The sequence below is a fragment of the Ornithorhynchus anatinus genome, chromosome 3, assembly GCF_004115215.2.
Source record: "Ornithorhynchus anatinus isolate Pmale09 chromosome 3, mOrnAna1.pri.v4, whole genome shotgun sequence".
Taxonomy (NCBI): Eukaryota; Metazoa; Chordata; class Mammalia; order Monotremata; family Ornithorhynchidae; genus Ornithorhynchus; species Ornithorhynchus anatinus.
In genome coordinates, this window is record NC_041730.1 from 87,015,881 (window position 1) to 87,035,906 (window position 20,026).

Here is a 20,026-nt window from a genome sequence, read left to right on the forward strand (position 1 = left end):
CCAGAGTCGGCGCTCCATAACTCCTCCTGAATGAATGAATGAAAACAAAGCGCCGTCCGGTCCGTCCTTCCTTCCTTCCTTCGTTCCTTCATTGACGCGTTATCTCCTGGGCGAAGCGCTCGGGAAAGTCCAACTGGGCACCAGAGGGAGACCAGCCCCGCCCCCCCCCGGGACAGAAGGGGGGGGGAAGCGGGGGAGGGGCGGTCGGAGGGCCTCAGCGGCGCGGCCCCGCCCAACCCGCTCGGGAACGCGCGCGCGCGCGAGCCCGCGGGCCTGTTCTCTCCCGGGTCCGCACCCGCTTCGCCATTGGCTCCGAGGGGCGGCGCGCGCAGCGAAGACCTGGAGCGCGCGCGCGCCCCCCCCCCACCTGCCCCCCTCCCTCCCTCTCTCCCTCTCTCCCTCCGTCCTTTCGTCCCCGTCCTCGGCGCCGGCAGAGCTGACGGGGGAGAAGCGCCTACCTGCCCGCCCTCCCTCCTTCCCTCCCGCTCCGTAAGTGCAGGCGGGCACGAGCACCGGGGGAGGCGGGGAGACATGCGTGCGCGCGCCCCGCCCCCCCCCCGCCGCGCGCGACCCCTCCCAACCTTCCCCCCCCCCCCCCGGCCCCGCGCGTGCGCCCCAGCCTCCGGCTCCCTCCCTCCGGTCCCCCGTGCGCATGCGCCCCAGCTCTTTTCCCTCCGCGCGTGCGCCCCAGCCCCTGGCTCCCTCCCTCCGGCCCCCGACCCGCGCGCGTTCGCCCGGACCCCCGGCTCCCTTCCTCCGGCCCCCCCGCCGCGCATGCGCCCCAGCCCCTGGCTCCCTCCCTCCGGCCCCCTCCCACCGCGCGTGCGCCCCAGCTCCCTCCCTCCGCCTCGCCGCGCGTGCGCCCTAGCCCCCGGTTCCCTCCCTCCGGCCCCGCCCCGCCCCCCGCGCCTGCGCCCCAGCCCCCGGCTTCCTCCCTCCGGCCCCCCACCCCGCGCTTGCGCCCCAGCTCCCTCCCTCCTTCCCTCCGCGCGTGCGCCGCAGCCCCCGGCTCCCTCCCTCCGGCCCCGCCCCTCCCTCCGCGCGTGCGCCCCAGCCCCCCTCCGGCCCCGCCCCCCGTCCCGCGCGTGCGCCCCACGTCCCGGCTTCTCCCCTGCGACCCCGCCCCCAACCACGCGCGTGCGCAGCCGAAGTTGGGTGCGGGCCGGGCCGCAGCGCCCCCTCCCGGAGAGGGCGGGCAAGTGGAGGGAGCCGCCTGAGCCCGACCCCCTCCCATTGTTATTATTATTATTATTATTATTGGGAAAACGTCGTGGTTTGCAGCGTAATAATACTAATCATGATGGTATTTGTTAAGCGCTTATTATGTGCCAGGCACTGTACTAAGCGCTCGGGTGGATCCAAGAAAATGGGGCTGACAGTCTCAACCTCCATTTGACAGTTGAGGGAAGTGAGGCCCAGTGAAGCGACTTGCCCAAGGTCACACAGCAGACCAGGGGCGGAGCGGGGATTAGAACCCATGACCTTCTGACTCCCAGGCTCTATCCACTAGGCCCTGGATTGAATCCCCATTTTAGATGAGGAAACTGAGGCCCAGTGAAGCGACTTGCCCAAGGTCACACAGCAGACCAGGGGCGGAGCGGGGATTAGAACCCATGACCTTCTGACTCCCAGGCTCTATCCACTAGGCCCTGGATTGAATCCCCATTTTAGATGAGGAAACTGAGGCCCAGTGAAGCGACTTGCCCAAGGTCACACAGCAGACCAGGGGCGGAGCGGGGATTAGAACCCATGACCTTCTGACTCCCAGGCTCTATCCACTAGGCCCTGGATTGAATCCCCATTTTAGATGAGGAAACTGAGGCCCAGTGAAGCGACTTGCCCAGGGTCACACAGCAGACCAGGGGCGGAGCGGGGATTAGAACCCATGTCCTTCTGACTCCCAGGCCTGTGCTCCATCCACTAGGCCTGGAATGAATCCCCATTTTAGATGAGGAAACTGAGACCCAGTGAAATGACTTGCCCAAGGTCACACAGCAGACAAGGGGCGGAGCCGGGATTAGAACCCATGACCTTCTGACTCCCAGGCTCTATCCACTAGGCCCTGGATTGTATCCCCATTTTAGATGAGGAAACCGAGGTCCGGTGAAGCGAATTGCCTGAGGTCACACAGCAGACCAGGGGGCAGAGCCAGAATTAGAACCCATGACCTTCTGACTCCCAGGCTCTATCCACTAGGCCCTGGATTGAATTCCCATTTTTGATGGGGAAACTCAGGCCCAGAGAAGCGAATTGCCCGAGGTCACACAGCAGACAAGGGGGCAGAGCTGGGCTTAGAACCCGTGACCTTCTGACTCCCAGGCTCTATCCACTAGGCCTGGAATGAATCCCCATTTTAGATGAGGAAACTGAGGCCCAGAGAAGCGAATTGCCCAAGGTCACAGAGCAGACCGGGGCGGAGTCGGGATTAGAACCCGTGACCTTCTGACTCCCAGGCCCCGGCTCTATCCACCAGGCCCTGGATTGAATTCCCATTTTTGATGAGGAAACTGAGGCCCAGTGAAGCGACTTGCCCGAGGTCACACAGCAGACAAGGGGCGGAGTCGGGATTAGAACCCATGACCTTCTGACTCCCAGGCCCGGGCTCCATCCACTAGGCCCTGGAATGAATCCCCATTTTTACAGATGAGGAAACTGAGGCCCAGTGAAGCAGATAACTCAAGGTCACACAGCGGACCAGGGGCGGAGGCAGGATTAGAACCCGTGACCTTCAGGATCCCAGGCCCGGGCTCCATCCACCAGGCCATGCCGCTGCTCGTGGCGATCCCCGGCCGTCGGCCCTGCCAGCAGCCTTTCCCGCTGACCCCAAACCATCTGATCCCAAATGGGGAGTCAGCTCCCTTGAGGGTGCACATGCACTGGTGGCGAGGCTCTGGACCGTGAGCTCGTCGTGCGTTCAGTCGTGTTTATTAAACGCTTACTGTGCGCAGTACTTAGTAATAATAAAGTTGGTATTTGTTAAGCACTTACTATGCGCAGAGCACCGTTCTAAGCGCTGGGGGAGATCCCGGGTCATCGGGTTGTCCCACGTCTTCACCCCCATTTTCCAGATGAGGGGACTGAGGCCCAGAGAAGTGAAGCGACTCGCCCACAGTCACCCAGCTGACGAGTGGCAGAGCCGGGATTCGAACCCATGACCTCGGACTCCCGAGCCCGGGCTCTTTCCACCGGGCCAGGCTGCTTCTCTACTCCTCACTGCGCTAAGCACTTGGGAAAGTGCAATGCAACGATAAACAGTGACATGCCCACAGTCAGCTCGCGGTCTAGAGGCGGGGAGAGAGAAATCAAGGGTAGATAATACACTACCGTATATGTCTGTAATTATATTTATTTGTATTGATACCCCCCATAACAGTAATAATAATTATCATACTAAAGTGCTGACTATGGGCAAAGCACTGTTCTAAGCGCTGGGGTAGACATAGGTCAATCACGTCGTCGTGGACAGGGAATGTTGCCCTTTTATTGGACTCTCCCGAGTGCTTAGTACAGTGCTCTGCGCGCAGCGAACGCTTAATAAATATAAGTGAGTGAAGGAATGTGTCTCTCTGTGATTTTCTTGTCCTCTCCCAAACGCTTAGTGCAGTGCTCTGCACGCGATAAACGCTTAATAAATATAATTGAATGAAGGAGTGTGTCTCTCTGTGATTTTATTGTACTCTCCCAAACGCTTAGTACGGTGCTCAGCACACAGTAAGCGCTCAATAAGTACGATTGAACGAACGGATGAATGAATGTCTCGGCTCTGCCTCGGGGTGCCAGCGTCCTCGGGTTCACCCGTTCGGGTGTCCCGAGCCCCGAAGCGGGTGGAGGGTGAGGGGAGGATGACGAAGAAGCAGCGCGGCTCAGTGGAAAGAGCCCGGGCTCGGACGTCAGAGATCGTGGGTTCGAATCCCGGCCCCGCCGCTTGTCAGCCGTGTCACTGTGGGCAAGTCACTTCGCTTCTCTGTGCCTCAGTGACCTCATCTGAAAACGGGGATGAAGACTGCGAGCCTCACGGGGGACAACCCGATGACCCCGGATCTCCCCCAGCGCTTAGTACAGTGCTCCGCACGTCGTGAGCGCTAAACAAATACCGATGTTATCATTATGAAACGCGGCCGGCTTGGGTTTCAGGTGCCACTGGCGTCAGGTTTCCGCTTGGCTACCTCGGGGGCTAAATATAGGGGAAGCGGGGGCCGGGTGGCAGCTGGGACTTGGCCTTGAGGCTCGCTTCGAAGGAGGAGGGCAGAACAGGTCCCTCGGGGCACGATTTGGGACGGAGAAGCATCTGAGAAGCGGCCTGCCCTCCTCAAAGAGCGCCCGCCCGGGAGTCAGGGAACCTGGGCTCTAGTTTTGAGAAGCAGCGTGGCTCAGTGGAAAGAGCCCGGGCTTCGGAGTCGGAGGTCGTGGGTTCGAAGCCCGGCTCCGCCACTCGGCAGCTGGGTGACCGTGGGCGAGTGGCTTCACTTCTCTGGGCCTCAGTTCCCTCATCTGGAAAGTGGGGATTAAGTGTGAGCCTCACGTGGGACAGCCCGATGACCCTGTCTCTCCCCCAGCGCTTAGAACAGTGCTCTGCACATAGTAAGCGCTTACCAAATACCAACATCATTATTATCATTAGTCCCGGCGGGGCCGCTCTCCTGCCGTGTGACCTCGGGCCAGTCCCCCGACTTCCTCGTACCTCAGTTCTCTCATCGGTAAAAAATGTTTAAAAAATGTTCTCCCTCACCCTTAGACTTCCTCCAAGAGGCCTTCCCTGACTAAGCCCTATTTCCCTCTCCCCTCTGCGTCCCCCTTACCCTTGGATTCGTACCTTTTATTCGCCTCGTTCGTTCATTCACTTAATCGTATTTACTGAGCGCTTACCGGGTGCATCTGCTGAGCGCTTGGAAAGCACAATTCGGCAATCCTTAGCCCTCCAGGACTTATGTCTTTGTCTGAAATTTACTTTACTAGCTGTCTCCCCTCTAAGTCCGTGAGCTCCTTGTGGGCAGGGACCGTGTCTACCGACTCGATGGTGTCGTACTCTCTCAAGCGCTTAATACAGTGCTCTCCGTAGAATAGGTGCTCAATAAAAGTGAAGCAGCGCGGCTCGGTGGAAAGAGCCCGGGCTTGGGAGTCAGAGGTCGTGGGTTCTAATCCCGGCTCTGCCACTTGTCAGCTGCGTGACCTTGGGCGAGTCACTTCCCTTCTCTGGGCCTCAGTTCCCTCATCTGGAAAATGGGGATGAAGTCTGTGAGCCCCGCGTGGGACAACCTGATTGCCTTGTATCTACCCCGGCGCTTAGAACAGTGCTCGGCACATAGTAAGCGCTTAACAAACGCCAACATTATCATTAAATACACTCGATTGATTGTGAGCACCGTGTAGGATAGGGACTTGTCCGATATGATTATCCCGTATCTACCCCAGTGCGGAGCGTAGTGCTCGGCACATTCGTTTCTTCATGCTTATTGAGCGCTTACTGTGTGCGGAGCACCGTACTAAGCGCTGGGGAGAGTACAATACGACAGTAAACAGACACGTTCCCTGCCCACAGCGGGCTTACAGTCGAGAGGGGGGAGCGACAGACATCGATACAAATAAATACATTGCAGGTATGTGCCTAAGGGCTGTGGGTCTAGTAAGTGCTTAACAAATAAACCCAGGGTTACTATTATTGTTATTATTGATATTATTCTTATTACATTAATTATGCTCTAATTATTATTAGAGAAGCAGCGTGGCTCAGTGGGAAGAGCCCGGGCTCGGGAGCCAGAGGTCATGGGTTCGAATCCCCCCCCGGCTCTACCACTTAGCTGCGTGACTGTGGGCAAGTCACTTCACTTCTCTGGGCCTCACTGCCCTCATCTGTAAAATGGGGATTAGCTGTGAGCCTCACGTGGGACGACCTGATGACCCTGGATCTCTCCCAGCGCTTAGAACGGTGCTGTGCGTATGGTAAGCGCTTAACAGGCACCAACGTCATTATTATCACAGGACTACGTTTAGGACTTGCAGATCTGCTGCAGGTCGAAGTGGTCAGCCGTGACATATCACCCGACCAGGGCCCCGCGCCCTTGAAGCTGCAGGCCGGGCTCGCTGCACTTTCCCACCCCTTCTCATCATCACCCTGGCATTTCTTCTGCACCCATCCTGCCTCCTCCGGGCCCCCTCGCCCCTGAATAATAATAATAATTACGGTATTTAAGTGTCTGCTATGCGCCAGGTACCGTGCTAAGAGCGGGAACAACTGCGGGTAGCTCCGAGCCAGCTCGGCGGGCCTGGCTCCTGCTGGTCTTGGGGTCCCCTTGTCCGGGTCAGTGGGTGAGAAGAGGAGTGACGGGGCTCGTGCTCCGATTTCAGATTCCGTAGCCCAGACCCAGTGGGAAAGGGAAGGGAGTCCAGGAGGCTGGGGGTCTGGAAGCGTCCTGAGCGATCCCGGCTGTCCCCCTGGATTCAGGATCGTGAACCCCTGCAGGGCGGCTACTGGCTCCCCTTAACTTGGTCCGCTCAGCTCCCGGCCCGGCAGCATGTCCTTATAATAACGTTGGTGTCTGTAAAGCGCTTACTATGTGCAGAGCACCGTTCTAAGCGCTGGGGGAGATACGGGGTCATCCGGTCGTCCCCCGGGAGGCTCACGGTCTTCATCCCCATTTTACAGATGAGGGAACCGAGGTACAGAGAAGTGAAGTGACTCGCCCACTGTCACGCAGCTGCCAAGTACCAAAGCCGGGATTCGAACCCATGATCGCTGACTCTCAAGCCCGGGCTCTCTCCGCCGAGTCACGCTGCTTCCCTTATAATAATAATAATGTTGGTGTTCGTTAAGCGCTTACTATGTGCAGAGCACCGTTGTAAGCGCTGGGGGAGATACGGGGTCATCAGGTCGTCCCACGTGGGGCTCACGGTCTTAATCCCCATTTTACAGATGAGGGAACCGAGGCCCAGAGAAGTGAAGTGACTCGCCCACAGTCACACAGCTGACAGGTGGCAGAGCCGGGAGTCGAACCCATGACCTCTGGCTCCCAAGCCCGGGCTCTCTCCACCGAGTCAGGCTGCTTCCCTTATGAGAAACAGCGGGGAGTCGTGGATGGAGCGCAGGCCTGGGAATCAGAAGATCGCGGATCCTAATCCCAGCTCCGTCGCTCGTCTGCCGTGTGTGTGGCCTTGGGCAAGTCCCAGTTACCCCATCTGTAAAATGGGGATGGAGACCGGGAGCCCCACGCGGGACAGGGACCGCGTCCAACCCGATGTGCTCGTATCCATCCCGGTGCTCGGTAGTGTGATTGGCATCCGGTAAGTGCCTAACAAATACCACAATTATTATTATCGTCCCTCAAGAGGCCCATTATGAGTCACTGGGGGCAGGGAGAGATTCTGGACCAGCTTGAGGGCGTAGGGAGCCCTTAGTCCTCGCTGTCTCAAGCATCTGCTTGGCGAGTTGACTGCCCAGCAGTGGATTTTCGTTTTCCTTCTGGGATGCCGGTCTAGTGCCCACCCCAGCCCTCTCTGCCAAGCCGTAAGTAGTTCCTTCCGCTCCACCCTGGCAGCTCGACCTGCCCGGTCCACTCAGTACAGTGCTTTGCCCCCCCGTAAGTGCTCAATAAGCACGATCGATCGAGTCCCCTGCCCTCGGTTGTAATTGGGCTTTCGGGAGTCCCCCGAGGGCGGAGCCGCCCAGCGGTCCCCGTTTCCTAGAGGGCTCGCCCCAACACCGGGCGTCCGTCGGCTCCCCGCCCCTACCCCAATGCGGTCCGTCCCCCGTTCACGCCCATCCCGCCGTCGACCCCCGGGCCACGTCCTCCCGCTGTCCGGGAACGCCCTCGCTCCTCTCGTCCGCCAAACTGACTCTCTTCCCCTCTTCAAAGCCCTACTGAGAGCTCACCTCCTCCGAGAGGCCTTCCCACGCTGAGCTTCCCCTTTTCCCTCTGCTCCCTCCCCTCAGCTAAGCCCCCTGTCCCTCTGCTCCTCCCCCTCTCCCTTCCCCTCCCCTCAGCACTGTGCTCGTCGTCGTCGGTCTATATTTTTATTACCCTATTCCTTTTGTTAAGGAGGTGTACGTCCCCTTGATTCTATTTATTGCGATCAAGTTTTGTCCGTCTGTCTCCCCCAGTTAGCCCGTAAGCCCGTCAGTGGGCAGGGATCGTCTCTATCTGTTGCCGACTTGTTCATTCCAGACGCTTAGTACAGTGCTTAGTACTTAGTACAGTGGGAAGCAGCGTGGCTCAGTGGAAAGAGCCCGGGCTTCGGAGTCAGAGGTCATGAGTTCGACTCCCTGCTCCGCCACTCGTCAGCTGGGTGACTGTGGGCGAGTCACTTCACTTCTCGGGGCCTCAGTTCCCTCATCTGTAAAATGGGGATTAACCGTGAGCCTCACGTGGGACGACCCGATGACCCTGGATCTCCCCCAGCGCTTAGAACAGTGCTCTGCACATAGTAAGCGCTTAACAAATACCAACATTATTATTATTATTAGTGCTCTGCACAAAGTAAGCGCTCAGTAAATACTATCGAATGAATGAATGAATGAATGGGAGAGCCCAGTGCTGCCACGGCGCCCGGTGCCCCTGGGCCGAGCGTCGGATGGGTGAGTGGGCCACCCTGCCGGGGGCCCGCCCTGATTCGTGACCTAGTGGAGCACGGGCCTGGGAGTCAGAAAGGATTGCCTCTATTTGTACCGAATTGTTCCCGGCGTTTAGTACGGTGCCGCACCCGGGAAGCGTTCACTAAATACGACTGAAGGAATGGGTTCTGATCCCGGCTCCTCCACTTGTCTGCTGCGTGACCTCGGGCGAGTCACTTCACTTCTCTGGGCCCCGGTTTCGTCATCTGTCAAATGGAGATTACGACTGGGAGCCCCACGTGGGACCGGGACCGTGTCCAACCTGATTATATCCGCTCCGGCGCTTAGAAGGGTGCCCGGCGCACAGTAAGTGCTTAACAGACGCCATCGTTATTATTACTCGGGCCGGCCTTCCCCCCGGGGGAAAGGCCCACGCCCCGTCGCCGGTCAGCCGGGCAGGCCTGACCTCACCCCGACTCCATTCTCCGACGCGCCCTCCCACCCGCACGTGCCCGGTGGCTCACCTCCGGCTCGGCCGGCTAATTGAGGGCACGGGCGGCCCTCCCCGGAGCAGACCCGCCCGACCCGGCCCGCCTCCTCCCTTTACACGCTCCCAGAGGTCGCCTCGCAGACGCCAGCTGGCCGGCCCACGCCGCCCGGGTGGTCGGAGCGAACCGTTCCCGCTCGCCGGCCCAGACGTGAGGGGGAATTGGCTGGCGGGGCCCACGGACGGAGGAATCTAGCCGGTCCCGGAGACGGGAGGGTCCCCAGCTCTATCTCTCTCGCTCTGCCCCCCACCCAGGCTCCCGGCTTTGCCCGCCCCTGGGACGTCGGCCCTGCCCCCGCTCCGCGTCGGCCGGCCCGCCCCGCATGCTGAAGAAGATGGGAGAGGCGGTAGCGAGAGTGGCGAGGAAGGTGAACGAGACGGCGGAGAGCGGGTCGGACACGCTGGGTGAGTCCGTCCCCCCGGCGGGGCTCGCGCAGAAGGGCTCCTGCCCGGTGAGGGCCGTGGGCTCCGTCCCCGGGGCCGTCCCTGCTGGCGGCCGTGCCTTTGGGTTTATGTACGGGTGAGCGCGACTCCGTGTTCGTGAATGTGCGCTTCTGTGCGCACCCGTGTCTTTAGATATACGTGTACGTGTGCACGCGCGTGTTGGTCAATGCCTTCGTGTGCGTTGGCATTCACGGATCTGTGCGTTTGAGCAACGGCGTGGCCCAGTGGGTAGAGCGCGGGCTCGGGAGACTGAAGGACCTGGATTCTAATCCCCGCTCCGCCTCTTGTCTGCTGCGTGTCCTTGGGCAAGTCGCTTCACTCCTCTGTGCCTCCGTTGCCTCATCCGTGAAATGGGGATTAAGACCGAGAGCCCAGTGTTGGACGGGGACTGTGTCTAATCTGATTTACTGGCATCTACCCCGGCGCTTAGAACAGAGCTTGGCACAGAGGAAGCGCTTAACAAGAACCATAATAATTGTATAAGTATTTTCACACAGGTTTCTGGGAACGTATCTGTGCACGCACATGTATTTTTGGGACTTTGCGTGTGGATGTCTGTGTGCGCACGCGTGTGCTTTTGTGAATGTTTTTATATGTAGATTTACCTTTCTGTGTATTTATGTATAGGCATATGTGGTGTCTGTTTGTGCAGGTGTAATAATAATAATGATGGCATTTGTTAAGCGCTTACTATGGATGAAGCACCGTTCTAAGCGCTGGGGGGGGGGGGGATACAAGGTGATCAGGTTGTCCCAGGTGGGGCTCCCGGTCTTAATCCCCGTTTTACAGATGAGGTAACTGAGGCACAGAGAAGTGACCCGGCTCGCCCACGGTCACACAGCTCGGCGGGGATTAGAACCCATGACCTCTGACTCCCAAGCCCGGGCTCTTCCCACGGAGCCACGCTGCTTCTCAGCGTGAAAGCGTGTGTGCACCCGTATACTGGTGGTAGGAGGGATTCTCATATCTACAAGCTCTCCTCTCCCGTCCTTCTCCCTTTCCCTCTCCTCTCCTTAACCCGACGTCCCAGACGGGACCCAAGTGTCTCCTCGGCCCCCCTCGGGGGGAAAGCCACGTTTTGACTTGGTCATTTTCATCCAACCTGAGGCCTCCACGTAGGAGGAACGAACGTCTGAGCGGCTGCCAGCCCTCCCGAGTTGAGCGTCTGGTGCTGGCCCGCCTTCCGTCCGCTTCCCTTCTGCGGGGACGTCTCGGGTGGTGCGGCTCAGGGTTGCGAGTCAGCGACCGACTGATTCCCGGTTTACCCTCTCGCAAGAATACGGTTAGAGTCTCCCTGCCGCCGGGGTTTGGGTCTCCTGGGGCCTGTCTTTCTTTCCGGGGCTCCGGACCGGGGCTCTGGATAGAGACGGGTTCGCTGGAGGAGGGTAGATGGATGGAAATCTGTGGTCGAGGTGGCGAAGGGGAGGGATGGGAGGGTAGGGGTGCAGGAGCCAGCGGCAGCAGCCACTTAACCTTTTCTCTGACAGAAAGTTGGATCCGTTAATGTTCACGGCTGGGGTTCTGTGGCAAGGTGCCGGAATGAATCTCTTGGGAAAGGCCTGGCGTTTGGGATCGATGAAACAGTGGTATCTGTTAAGGGTTTACTCCGTGGAGAGCACTGTGCCGAGCGCTTGGGAGAGTACAACAGAAGGGAATTCCTTGCCCGTAACGAACGGACGATCTAGAGGGGGAGACGGACATTAAGGTGGAACGAGGACTTCGGGACCTGGGAGCTCGGTGACTGACTGGGGAGACGGAAGTTGCAGGTGGGAGAATCTGTTTGCCTTCTGTTTCTAAGACTGTTTGCCATTTCCCCAGACAGATTCCACCTTTTCGGCACCCTTCTCTAGTCCTTCCGACCCCTAACCCTGCTCCGAACCCATCTCGGCCGGATTCCTTGGTTTGGGTGGGTGAGTCAGAGACGGCTGGGGGATGAGTTTCGTTCAGAGTCTATGCTGATGTGTCTAATGAGAGATGTGAGATCAGAGAGAGATGCTGAGCGGCTGAGGGACGGAACCGAGAGACCGAGAGAAAAATAATGACGACGATGGTACTTATTAAGCGCTTACTATGGGTCGAGCACTAATCGAAGCGCCGGGGTAGATACAAGCTAAGCAGGTTGGACACAGTCCCTGTCATTCGTTCATTCATTCATTCAGTCATATTTATTGAGCGCTTACTGTGTGCCGAGCACTGTACCGAGTGCTTGGAATGTACAGTTTGGCTGCAGGTAGAGACAATCCCTGCCCCACAGCGGGCTCACAGTCTCAAAGGGGGAGACAGACGACAAAACAGAACCAGTAGTCGGGCGTCGATACCATCAAGATAAATCGATTCGTAGATATCTACACATCATTAATAAATAGAGTAAAAAATAATACCTACAAATATGCACAAGTGCTGTGGGGATGGGAGGGGGCTAGAGGGAGGAAGGGGAATGGGGAGGGGAGGAGGGACGGAGGGGAAGGGACGGCTCAGTCTGGGAAGGCCTCCTGGAGGAGGTGAGCTCTCGGTAGGGCTCTGAAGAGGGGAAGAGAGTTAGTTTGGCGGACGTGAGGAGGGAGGGCGTTCCAAGACAGCGGGAGGACGTGGGCCAGGGGTCGACGGCGGGACGGGCGAGAACGAGGCACCGTGAGGAGGTTCGTTCATTCATTCATTCATTCAATAGTATTTACTGAGCGCTTACTATGTGCAGAGCACTGTACTAAGCGCTTGGAATGAACAAGTCGGCAACAGATAGAGACGGTCCCTGCCGTTTGACGGGCTCACGGTCTAATCGGGGGAGACGGACAGACGAGAACGATGGCGGTAAATAGAGTCGAGGGGAAGAGAGGAGCGGGGCGGGCTGAGCTGGAGAAGAAGGAGAGAAGGGAGGTGAGGCAGGAGGGAGCCAGGTGATGGAGAGCTCTGAAGCCAAGAGTGAGAAGTTTTTGCTTCATGCAAAGGTTGATAGGCAAGCCCTGGAGGCGTTTAAGGAGGGGAGTGACGTGCCCGGCACCTTCCTGAAGAAAGATAATCCGGGCAACCGAGTGCAGTATAGACTGAAGCGGGGAGAGACAGGAGGATGGGAGATCAGAGAGGAGGCTGATGCAATAATCCAGTGGGGATATTGTGAGAGATTGTACCGGCAAGGTAGCAGTGTGGATGGAGAGGAAAGGGCGGATCTTGGCGACCCACTTGGAGCTCACAATCTTAATCCCCATTTTACAGATGAGGTCACTGAGTCACAGAGAAGTGAAGTGACTTGCCCAAGGTCACTGCACTGAGACTGGTGGAGAGAGAAAGAGACGGAAACCAAGAGAAGCAACGGACAACAGAGAGACTGAAGGACACCCAAAGAAGCAGAGAAACCAAGTTAGGCAGAAATACGCGGCGAGACCGAGACCTCAGAAACAGAGACGGAGAGATCCAGAGATGGAGACATAAGCACAAGGCGAAACTGGGAGGGTCTGAGCAGACAGACATTCAGAGAGACCCAAAAGATGAAGCAGAGAAACAGAAACACACGCACACACACTCGTACACACACCAGAGGCGGCCCCTCACTCCATCCGGCCCGGTTGCAAACTCCACGAAGGAAGGTCCTTAACGACTCTATTCCCGTTTACCTTTTCCCCGTCCGTCCATCGCCCAAATTCGAAAGTGCCCAGGACTGTGGGAAGGATTCATTCATTCGATAGTATTTACTGAGCGCTCGCTATGTGCAGAGCACTGTACTAAGCGCTTGGAATGCACAATTCGGCAACAGATGGAGACCGTCCCCGCCCATCGACGGGCTCACGGTCTAATCGGGGGAGACGGACGGACAGAAACAAGACAACTTAATCGGGATAGATAGAATCAAGGGGATGGACACCTCATTAACAAAATAAATAGGGTAATAAAAATATAGACAAATGAGCACAGTGCTGAGGGGAGGGGAAGGGAGAGGAGGAGGAGCAGAGGGAAAGGGGGGAAGGGGGCTTAGCTGAGGGGAGGTGAAGGGGGGCAGAGAGGGAAGGATGTAGGGTGGGGGAAAAATCTGGGGGGAAATCCATAAACACTTTCTCTCCGCAGGCCTTTCTTGCAAAGTCTTTCAGGGTCGTGGTCATGTTGATCTCCTCTCTATGAATATCTCTGTTTATTGTTATATTGTGCTTTCCCGAAGCAAGCACTCAACAATAATAACAACTGTGGTATTTGTTAAGCGCTTACTATGTCCCAGGCACTGTACTGAGCCCTGGGGTGGGTACAAGCAAATCGGGTTGGAAACGGTCCCTGTCCCATGTGGGGCTCACAGTCTTCATCCCCATTGTGCAGAGGAGGGAACTGAGGCACAGAGAAATGAAGTGACTTGCCCAAGGCCACACAGCAGACAAGTGGGGGAGCTGGGATTTAAATACAGTTGAATGAATTCCCACCTCGTGACTTTTAGGCAGAAGGTCTGGCTGACTTCAGCTGCCTCGAGAGATGGTTTCCTTGGTCTTTCCATAAAGCTTTTTTTAATGGTATTTGTTAAGCATTTACTGTGCCAGGCACTGTACTAGGCACTAGGTTAGATACAAACTAGTCCATGTCCCACTTGGGGCTCTCAGTCTTAATCCCCGTTTTAGAGATCAGGTTACTGAGGCACAGAGAAGGTAAGTGATTTGCCCAAGGTCACACAGCGGACAGGTAGCAGAGCCGGGACCAGACCCAGGTCCTTCTGACTCCTAGGCTCGTACTCTATCCATTAGGCCACTTGCCTGCCGTGTGGCTTTGACCAAGTCGCTTAACTTCTCTGTGCCTCAGTTGTCTCAACTGTCAAATGGGGATACAATTTCTGTCTCCCTCCCATTCAGACCGTGAGCCCCCCAGGATATGTTCCGAACGGCCTGATGTAGCTAGTCCAGCGCCTCGTACAGCGCCTGGCCCATAGTAAGTGCTTAATCAACACCACAGTTAGACCACAGTTATTAGGGTGGACTGGTGGCAGAATTGTTTTCATTAAGAGGGGTCCCGTCCACATCTGTCACAGGAGAGTGGCGATCTCTGGTTTAGGAGAATATGGCTCGTTGAATTAATCTAGGTGCCCGACAAATCTCCGAAGTAAAACAGCAGCAGTTACCTGACGGGGATGAAAAGGCGTCCTGCTGCTTTGCCCCAGCGTAATCAGAATTTGCTGGTTAAATTGAAGAAACAAAGACAAAAACCTGCCAGACTGCTGGGACCAGGTAGAGACAGATGGCAGGAGATTTCTCAGGCATCATCTTGGTTTAAATTGTAATAATAATGGAAAGCCACACCACCGGTAAAGAGAGGAGGCTCCCGTGGTTCGAAAGAATCACTCTACCTAATCTCACAGAGCGGAGAAAAAGACTGACAGTAAATTCTTCTCGAGAGGTGGGGGGCTGGATTTGATACCCGGCCATCATCCGTGTTCCCCCTCATCCGTAAAGGGAATCATCTCTAGAGGGAAAAATTGCCAAAGCCTGGGGAAGGAGGGGCGGGGGGCTTCTGTCACATCAACACTATTGCCTACCCTGTGTTTGTCGTCTTGGACATCCGCAGTCATTTTCTACACTACGGTCGATGAAATTTCCCCGACCCCCTCGGCGGGGAGGCAAAAAAGAATCGATAGCTTATATCTGGGCGTCATTAGAAAGACCGACAGCGTGTGTGGGAATCTACGGTGTTTGCCGAGGCTCCGAGAAAAGAGTGCTGCCAGAGAGGATTGCCGACTTTTTGCAGAAATATTGCCGCGTGAATTATCTAGTTGTTGCTTTGAGGCAGTTTTCCTTCTGTTCTCCCGCATGGAGTCGAGCTGTCAATCCCAGCTCCATGCCAGTCTCCTCGGGGGGCAGGAGGGGGGTAGGGGTGAGGGGGTTCCTGAAAGGGTTTGGTGGACTGGGCTCTGAAATTATCAAGGGCCTGGGAGGCAAAGGGCTTGGGTTCTAATCCCGGCTCTGCCTCTTGTCTGTTGTGTCACCTTGGATGAGCCACTGAGCTCTCTCTCTGCCTTATTCATTCATTCATTCATTCATTCATTCATTCATTCATTCATTCAATAGTATTTATCGAGCACTTAGTATGTGCAGAGCACTGTACTAAGCACTTGGAATGTACAGTTCGGCAACAGATAGAGACAATCCCTGCCCAGTGACGGGCTCACAGTCTAATCGGGGAGACGGTCGGACAAAAACAATCGCAATGAATAGGATCAAGGGGATGTACATCTCATTAACAAAATAAATAGGGTAATAAAAAAGCCTTAGTTACCTCAGCAGTAAAGTAGGGATTAAGACAGATAATAGCAGTAATAATAATACTGGTATTTGTTAAGTGCTTACTATGTGTCAAGCTGGGCGTTCTGGGACAGATGTATCCCTGACGTCGCCACAGGTCGGAGATGACTCAAAGGCATAAGACAAGACAATGTGGCATTCGTTCGTTCATTCGGTCGCATTTATTGAGCGCTTACTGTGTGCAGAGCACTGTACTAAGTGCTTGGGAAAGTACAATACAGTAATAAAGAGAGAGAGTCCCCGCCCATAACGCGCTCAGAGTCTAGCAGTGCTCTAAGCGCTCAGATAGATACAAACTAATCAGGTTGGACATAATCCCCTGTCCCACATGGGGCTCACAGTCTTGATCACCAACCAGTGAACCCTACGTGGGGCAGAGATTGTTTCCTATCTGATTATCTTGTACCTACCCCGGTGCTTAGTACCTATTAATATCTGTCTCCCCGTCTAGACTGTAAACTCGTGTCAACCGATTCTGTTATATTGTGCTCTACCAAGTGCTTAGTAGAGTGCTCTGCCCATTGTAAGCACTCAGTAAATACGGGCGATTCAGTGCCTGACACGCAGTAAGCGCTTAACAAATGCTATCGAAAAAAGAATCCCTTTGGAAAACCACCAGGCAAAGGAGAGAAGCAATCTTTTTTTTTTTTTTTTTCCCAGTGCGATTTGTTAAGTGCTTATTCTGTGCCAGGCACTGTTCTAAGGATTGGGGTAGATCCAAGGTAATCAGGTTGGACACAGTCCGTGCCCCTCGTGGGGCTCACGGTATTAATCCCCATTTTACAGATGAGGGAACTGAAGCGCAGAGAAGTTACGTGACTTGCCCAGAGTCATACAGCAGGTGAGTGGCAGGGGCAGGATTAGAACTCATGTCCCCGGCTCCCGACCCCGTGCTCTTTCCACTAGGCCGTGCTGCTTCTCAATCGATCATTATTGATCAATTATATATTATATAGTGTGTAATTATATGTCTATTAGTATTAATAATCATAACAACAATAGTAATAATACTAAAAACCAAGGAACGAGCAGGCTTTTCCCCCACCTTCATAACGTAGCTAAAACCCGCCCTTTCCTCTCCATTGAAACTGCTATCGCATTAATACAGTTACTCATTCTCTCCCTCCTGGATGACTGCATCAGCCTCCTTGCTGACCTTCCAGCCTCCTGTCTCTCCCCACTCCAGTCCTTACTTCTCTCTGCTGCCCCGATCATTTGTCCGCCAAAAAGTTCAGGACATATCACCCCGCTCCTCAAGAAAGTCCAGTGGCTGCCCATCCACCTCCGCATCAAACAGAGACTCCTCACCACTGTTTGCATTCTTGTCCGACTCCCCCCCGGCTCTAGACTGTAAGCTCTTCGTGGGCAGGGAATGTGTCTGTTTATTGTTGTGTTGTACTCTTCCAAGGGTGAGCACTTACTGGGTGCGAAGCACTGCACTAAGCACTTGGGAGAGTACAATATAACGACAAACAGATATATTCCCTGCCCACAGTGAGCACACGGTCTTCTATCTTACCACGCCGGCTCCTGATCCGGGGGGCCGTGGAGGCAGCAGCGGGTTAGCGGTGGGGAGGTGGGAGACTCCCGCGTGCCCTCCCCATCTGGAGGCATAAAGGCAAAAACGTGACCCCTGCTTCTCATCTCTGGGCATTCCTTTCAAAGAACTGGTTGGATTTTTCTCAGAGATTTGCTGCACAAATGCACGGTGACTCCATTGCGTACCCTCCCCATCCCGGGGCACAAAGGCAAAAACGTGACCCCTGCTTCTCAAGTCCGGGCATTCCTTCCAAAGAACTGATTGGATTTTTCTCAGAGATTTGCTGCACAAATGCACGGTGATTCCACTGCGTATCCTGCCCATCTCGGGGCATAAAGGCAAAACCGTGACCCCTGCTTCTCATCTCTGGGCATTCCTTTCAAAGAACTGATTGGATTTTTCTCAGAGATTTGCTGCACAAATGCACAATGATTCCACTGCATATCCTCCCCATCTCGGGGCATAAAGGCAAAACTTGACCCCTGCTTCTCATCTCTGAGCGTTCCTTTCAAGGAACTGGTTGGATTTTTCTCAGAGATTTGCTGCACAAATGCCCAGCGACTCCATTGCTTGTAGGCATAAAAGGTGGCTTGCCATCTATGACGATTCACAGTGGCTCTGCACACAGTAAGCGCTCAGTAAATACGATCGAATGAATTGAATCTATGCCATGCTGCTTCTCAATTGATCGTATTAATCAATAATGTATTATACGGTACATAATTATATAACGATGATAATAAAAACAAGGAGGGAGCAGGCTTTTCCTTGGGTAGTTATAAAGCCTTACTGAAGGCACATTTCCTCCTGGAAGCCTTCCCTGACTGAGTCCTCCTGTCCTCTTTTCCCACTCCCTTCTGCGCCGCCCTTATACTTGCTCCTTTATCCTCTCTCCCTTCCCCACGACACCTATGTATATATCTGTATATATCTAGAATTCATTTAACTGTTTATTTATCCCTTTATCTATATTAATGCCTTTCTCCCCCTCTAGACTGTGAGCTCGTTGTGGGCAGGGAATGTGTTTGATGTTATAATGTACTCTCCCAGTACATTGATTTGTACAGTGATTTGCACGCAATAAGTGCTCAATAAGCATGATTTTTATTATTAATAATAATAAAAATAGTGCAGATAAGGGCTTCTCTGAGAGGTTTGGGTCATCATCCAGCAGATGGTGTCCTTTCTCTGCTGCCTGCTTGGTGAAGGGGAAACCTGCCTTTTCGTCTGTGCAGAGGATGGGGAACCTGGTTGCTGTGGGTAAAACGGTAGTGCTGTCTCCCCGTGGGATCTGATTCTCCCCCATCTCTTTTTTAAATTAATTTTTCTGGTATTTGTTAAGCACTTACCAAGGCCAGGCCTTGGAATGAGCACTGGGGTAGATACAAGGCAATAATAATAATAATAATAATAATAATCATGGTGTTTGTTAAGCACTTACTGTGTGCCAGGCACTGGAATGAGCACTGGAGTAGATACAAGACAATAATAATAATGGTATTAATTAGGTACTTACTATGTGCCAGCCACTGGATTGAACACTGGGGTAGATACAAGGTAATAATAGTAATAATAATAATAATGGTATTTGTTAGGCACTCACTATGTGCTAGGCACTGGATTGAGCACTGGGGTAGATACAAGGTAATAATAATAATAATATTATAATGCTATTAGTTAAGCACTTACTATGTGCCAAGCACTGGATTGAGCACTGGGGTAGATATGAAGTAATGATAATAATTATAATAATATTAAGCACTTACTATGTGCCAGGCACGGCACTAAGTGCCGCGGTGGAGACGAGCAAATTCGGTTGGATGCAGTCCCTGTCCCACGTGGGGCTCACAGTCTCAATCCCCATTTTACAGACAAGGTGACTGAGGCACAGAGAAGGGATGAGACCTGCCCAAGGACTCAAAGCAGACCAGTGGCGGAGCTGGAATCGGAACCCATGACCTTCTGACCCTCGGGCCCGTAATCAAGTTGGACACAGCCCCTGACCCGCATAGGGGGCACAGTCTAAACAACCCCTCTTAGAAAGGGGTCGTTACAAAGGTTTTCCCAGGGGAACGGACCCCATCGATAGGTTCCGACAGAGAAGGAAAAGAAATCTTAAGGTTGTAATGTAGGTTTGCAGACCGACTCAAGACGCTTAGCAGCCTGCAAAGCGGTCTCCAGCCCCCCGTGAAGACCACCGGGGTCCCGACGGCAACGGCGCTGAGGGCGCGGAGACACCCCTGCCCCGACGGGGTGCCGAGTGGATTCAAGATTTATCTTCAAATCTCTGCTTTTTTTAATTGGTTTTTGCTAAGCGCCGTATTAAGCGCCGGGGTGGATCCGAGGATGGACACCGTCCACGTCCCTTTGGGGCTCGCAGTCTTAATCCCCATTTTACTGATGAGGGTCCGGAGAATTGAAGTCACCGGCCGAAGTCACACAGCAGACAAGCGGCGGAGCTGGGATTGGAACCCAGGTCCTTCTGACTCCCAGGTCCGTGCTCCATCCACAAGGGCACAGAGCTTCTCTGTTCTGCCCCGAGTTTGAGTCCTTCGGACTGCGAGCTTAATATTAATCAGATGGACCGGTGGACGAAACCTGGGTCCCGGAAAGAGGAGAACCATCAGGGTGGCCGCTCCGTGACTCTGCCTTGGCACCTCATCTGTAAAATGGGGATTAAGACTGTG

General features: G+C 54.8%; 1 protein-coding gene across 2 annotated transcripts in view; it reads left to right on the forward strand.

Annotated features, from left to right (window-relative positions):
- The first annotated feature begins 388 nt into the window (after positions 1-388).
- The window catches only part of LRRC20 (leucine rich repeat containing 20), a 98,682-nt gene continuing 79,044 nt past the window's right edge, over positions 389-20,026 (forward strand). For both annotated transcript variants that reach the window (XM_029061730.2, XM_029061731.2), the window contains exons 1-2: positions 389-489; positions 9,348-9,497. In XM_029061730.2, the coding sequence (XP_028917563.1) occupies positions 9,416-9,497 (82 nt within the window). In that variant the 5' untranslated portion in view covers positions 389-489; positions 9,348-9,415. The remainder of the gene's footprint in view (positions 490-9,347; positions 9,498-20,026) is intronic.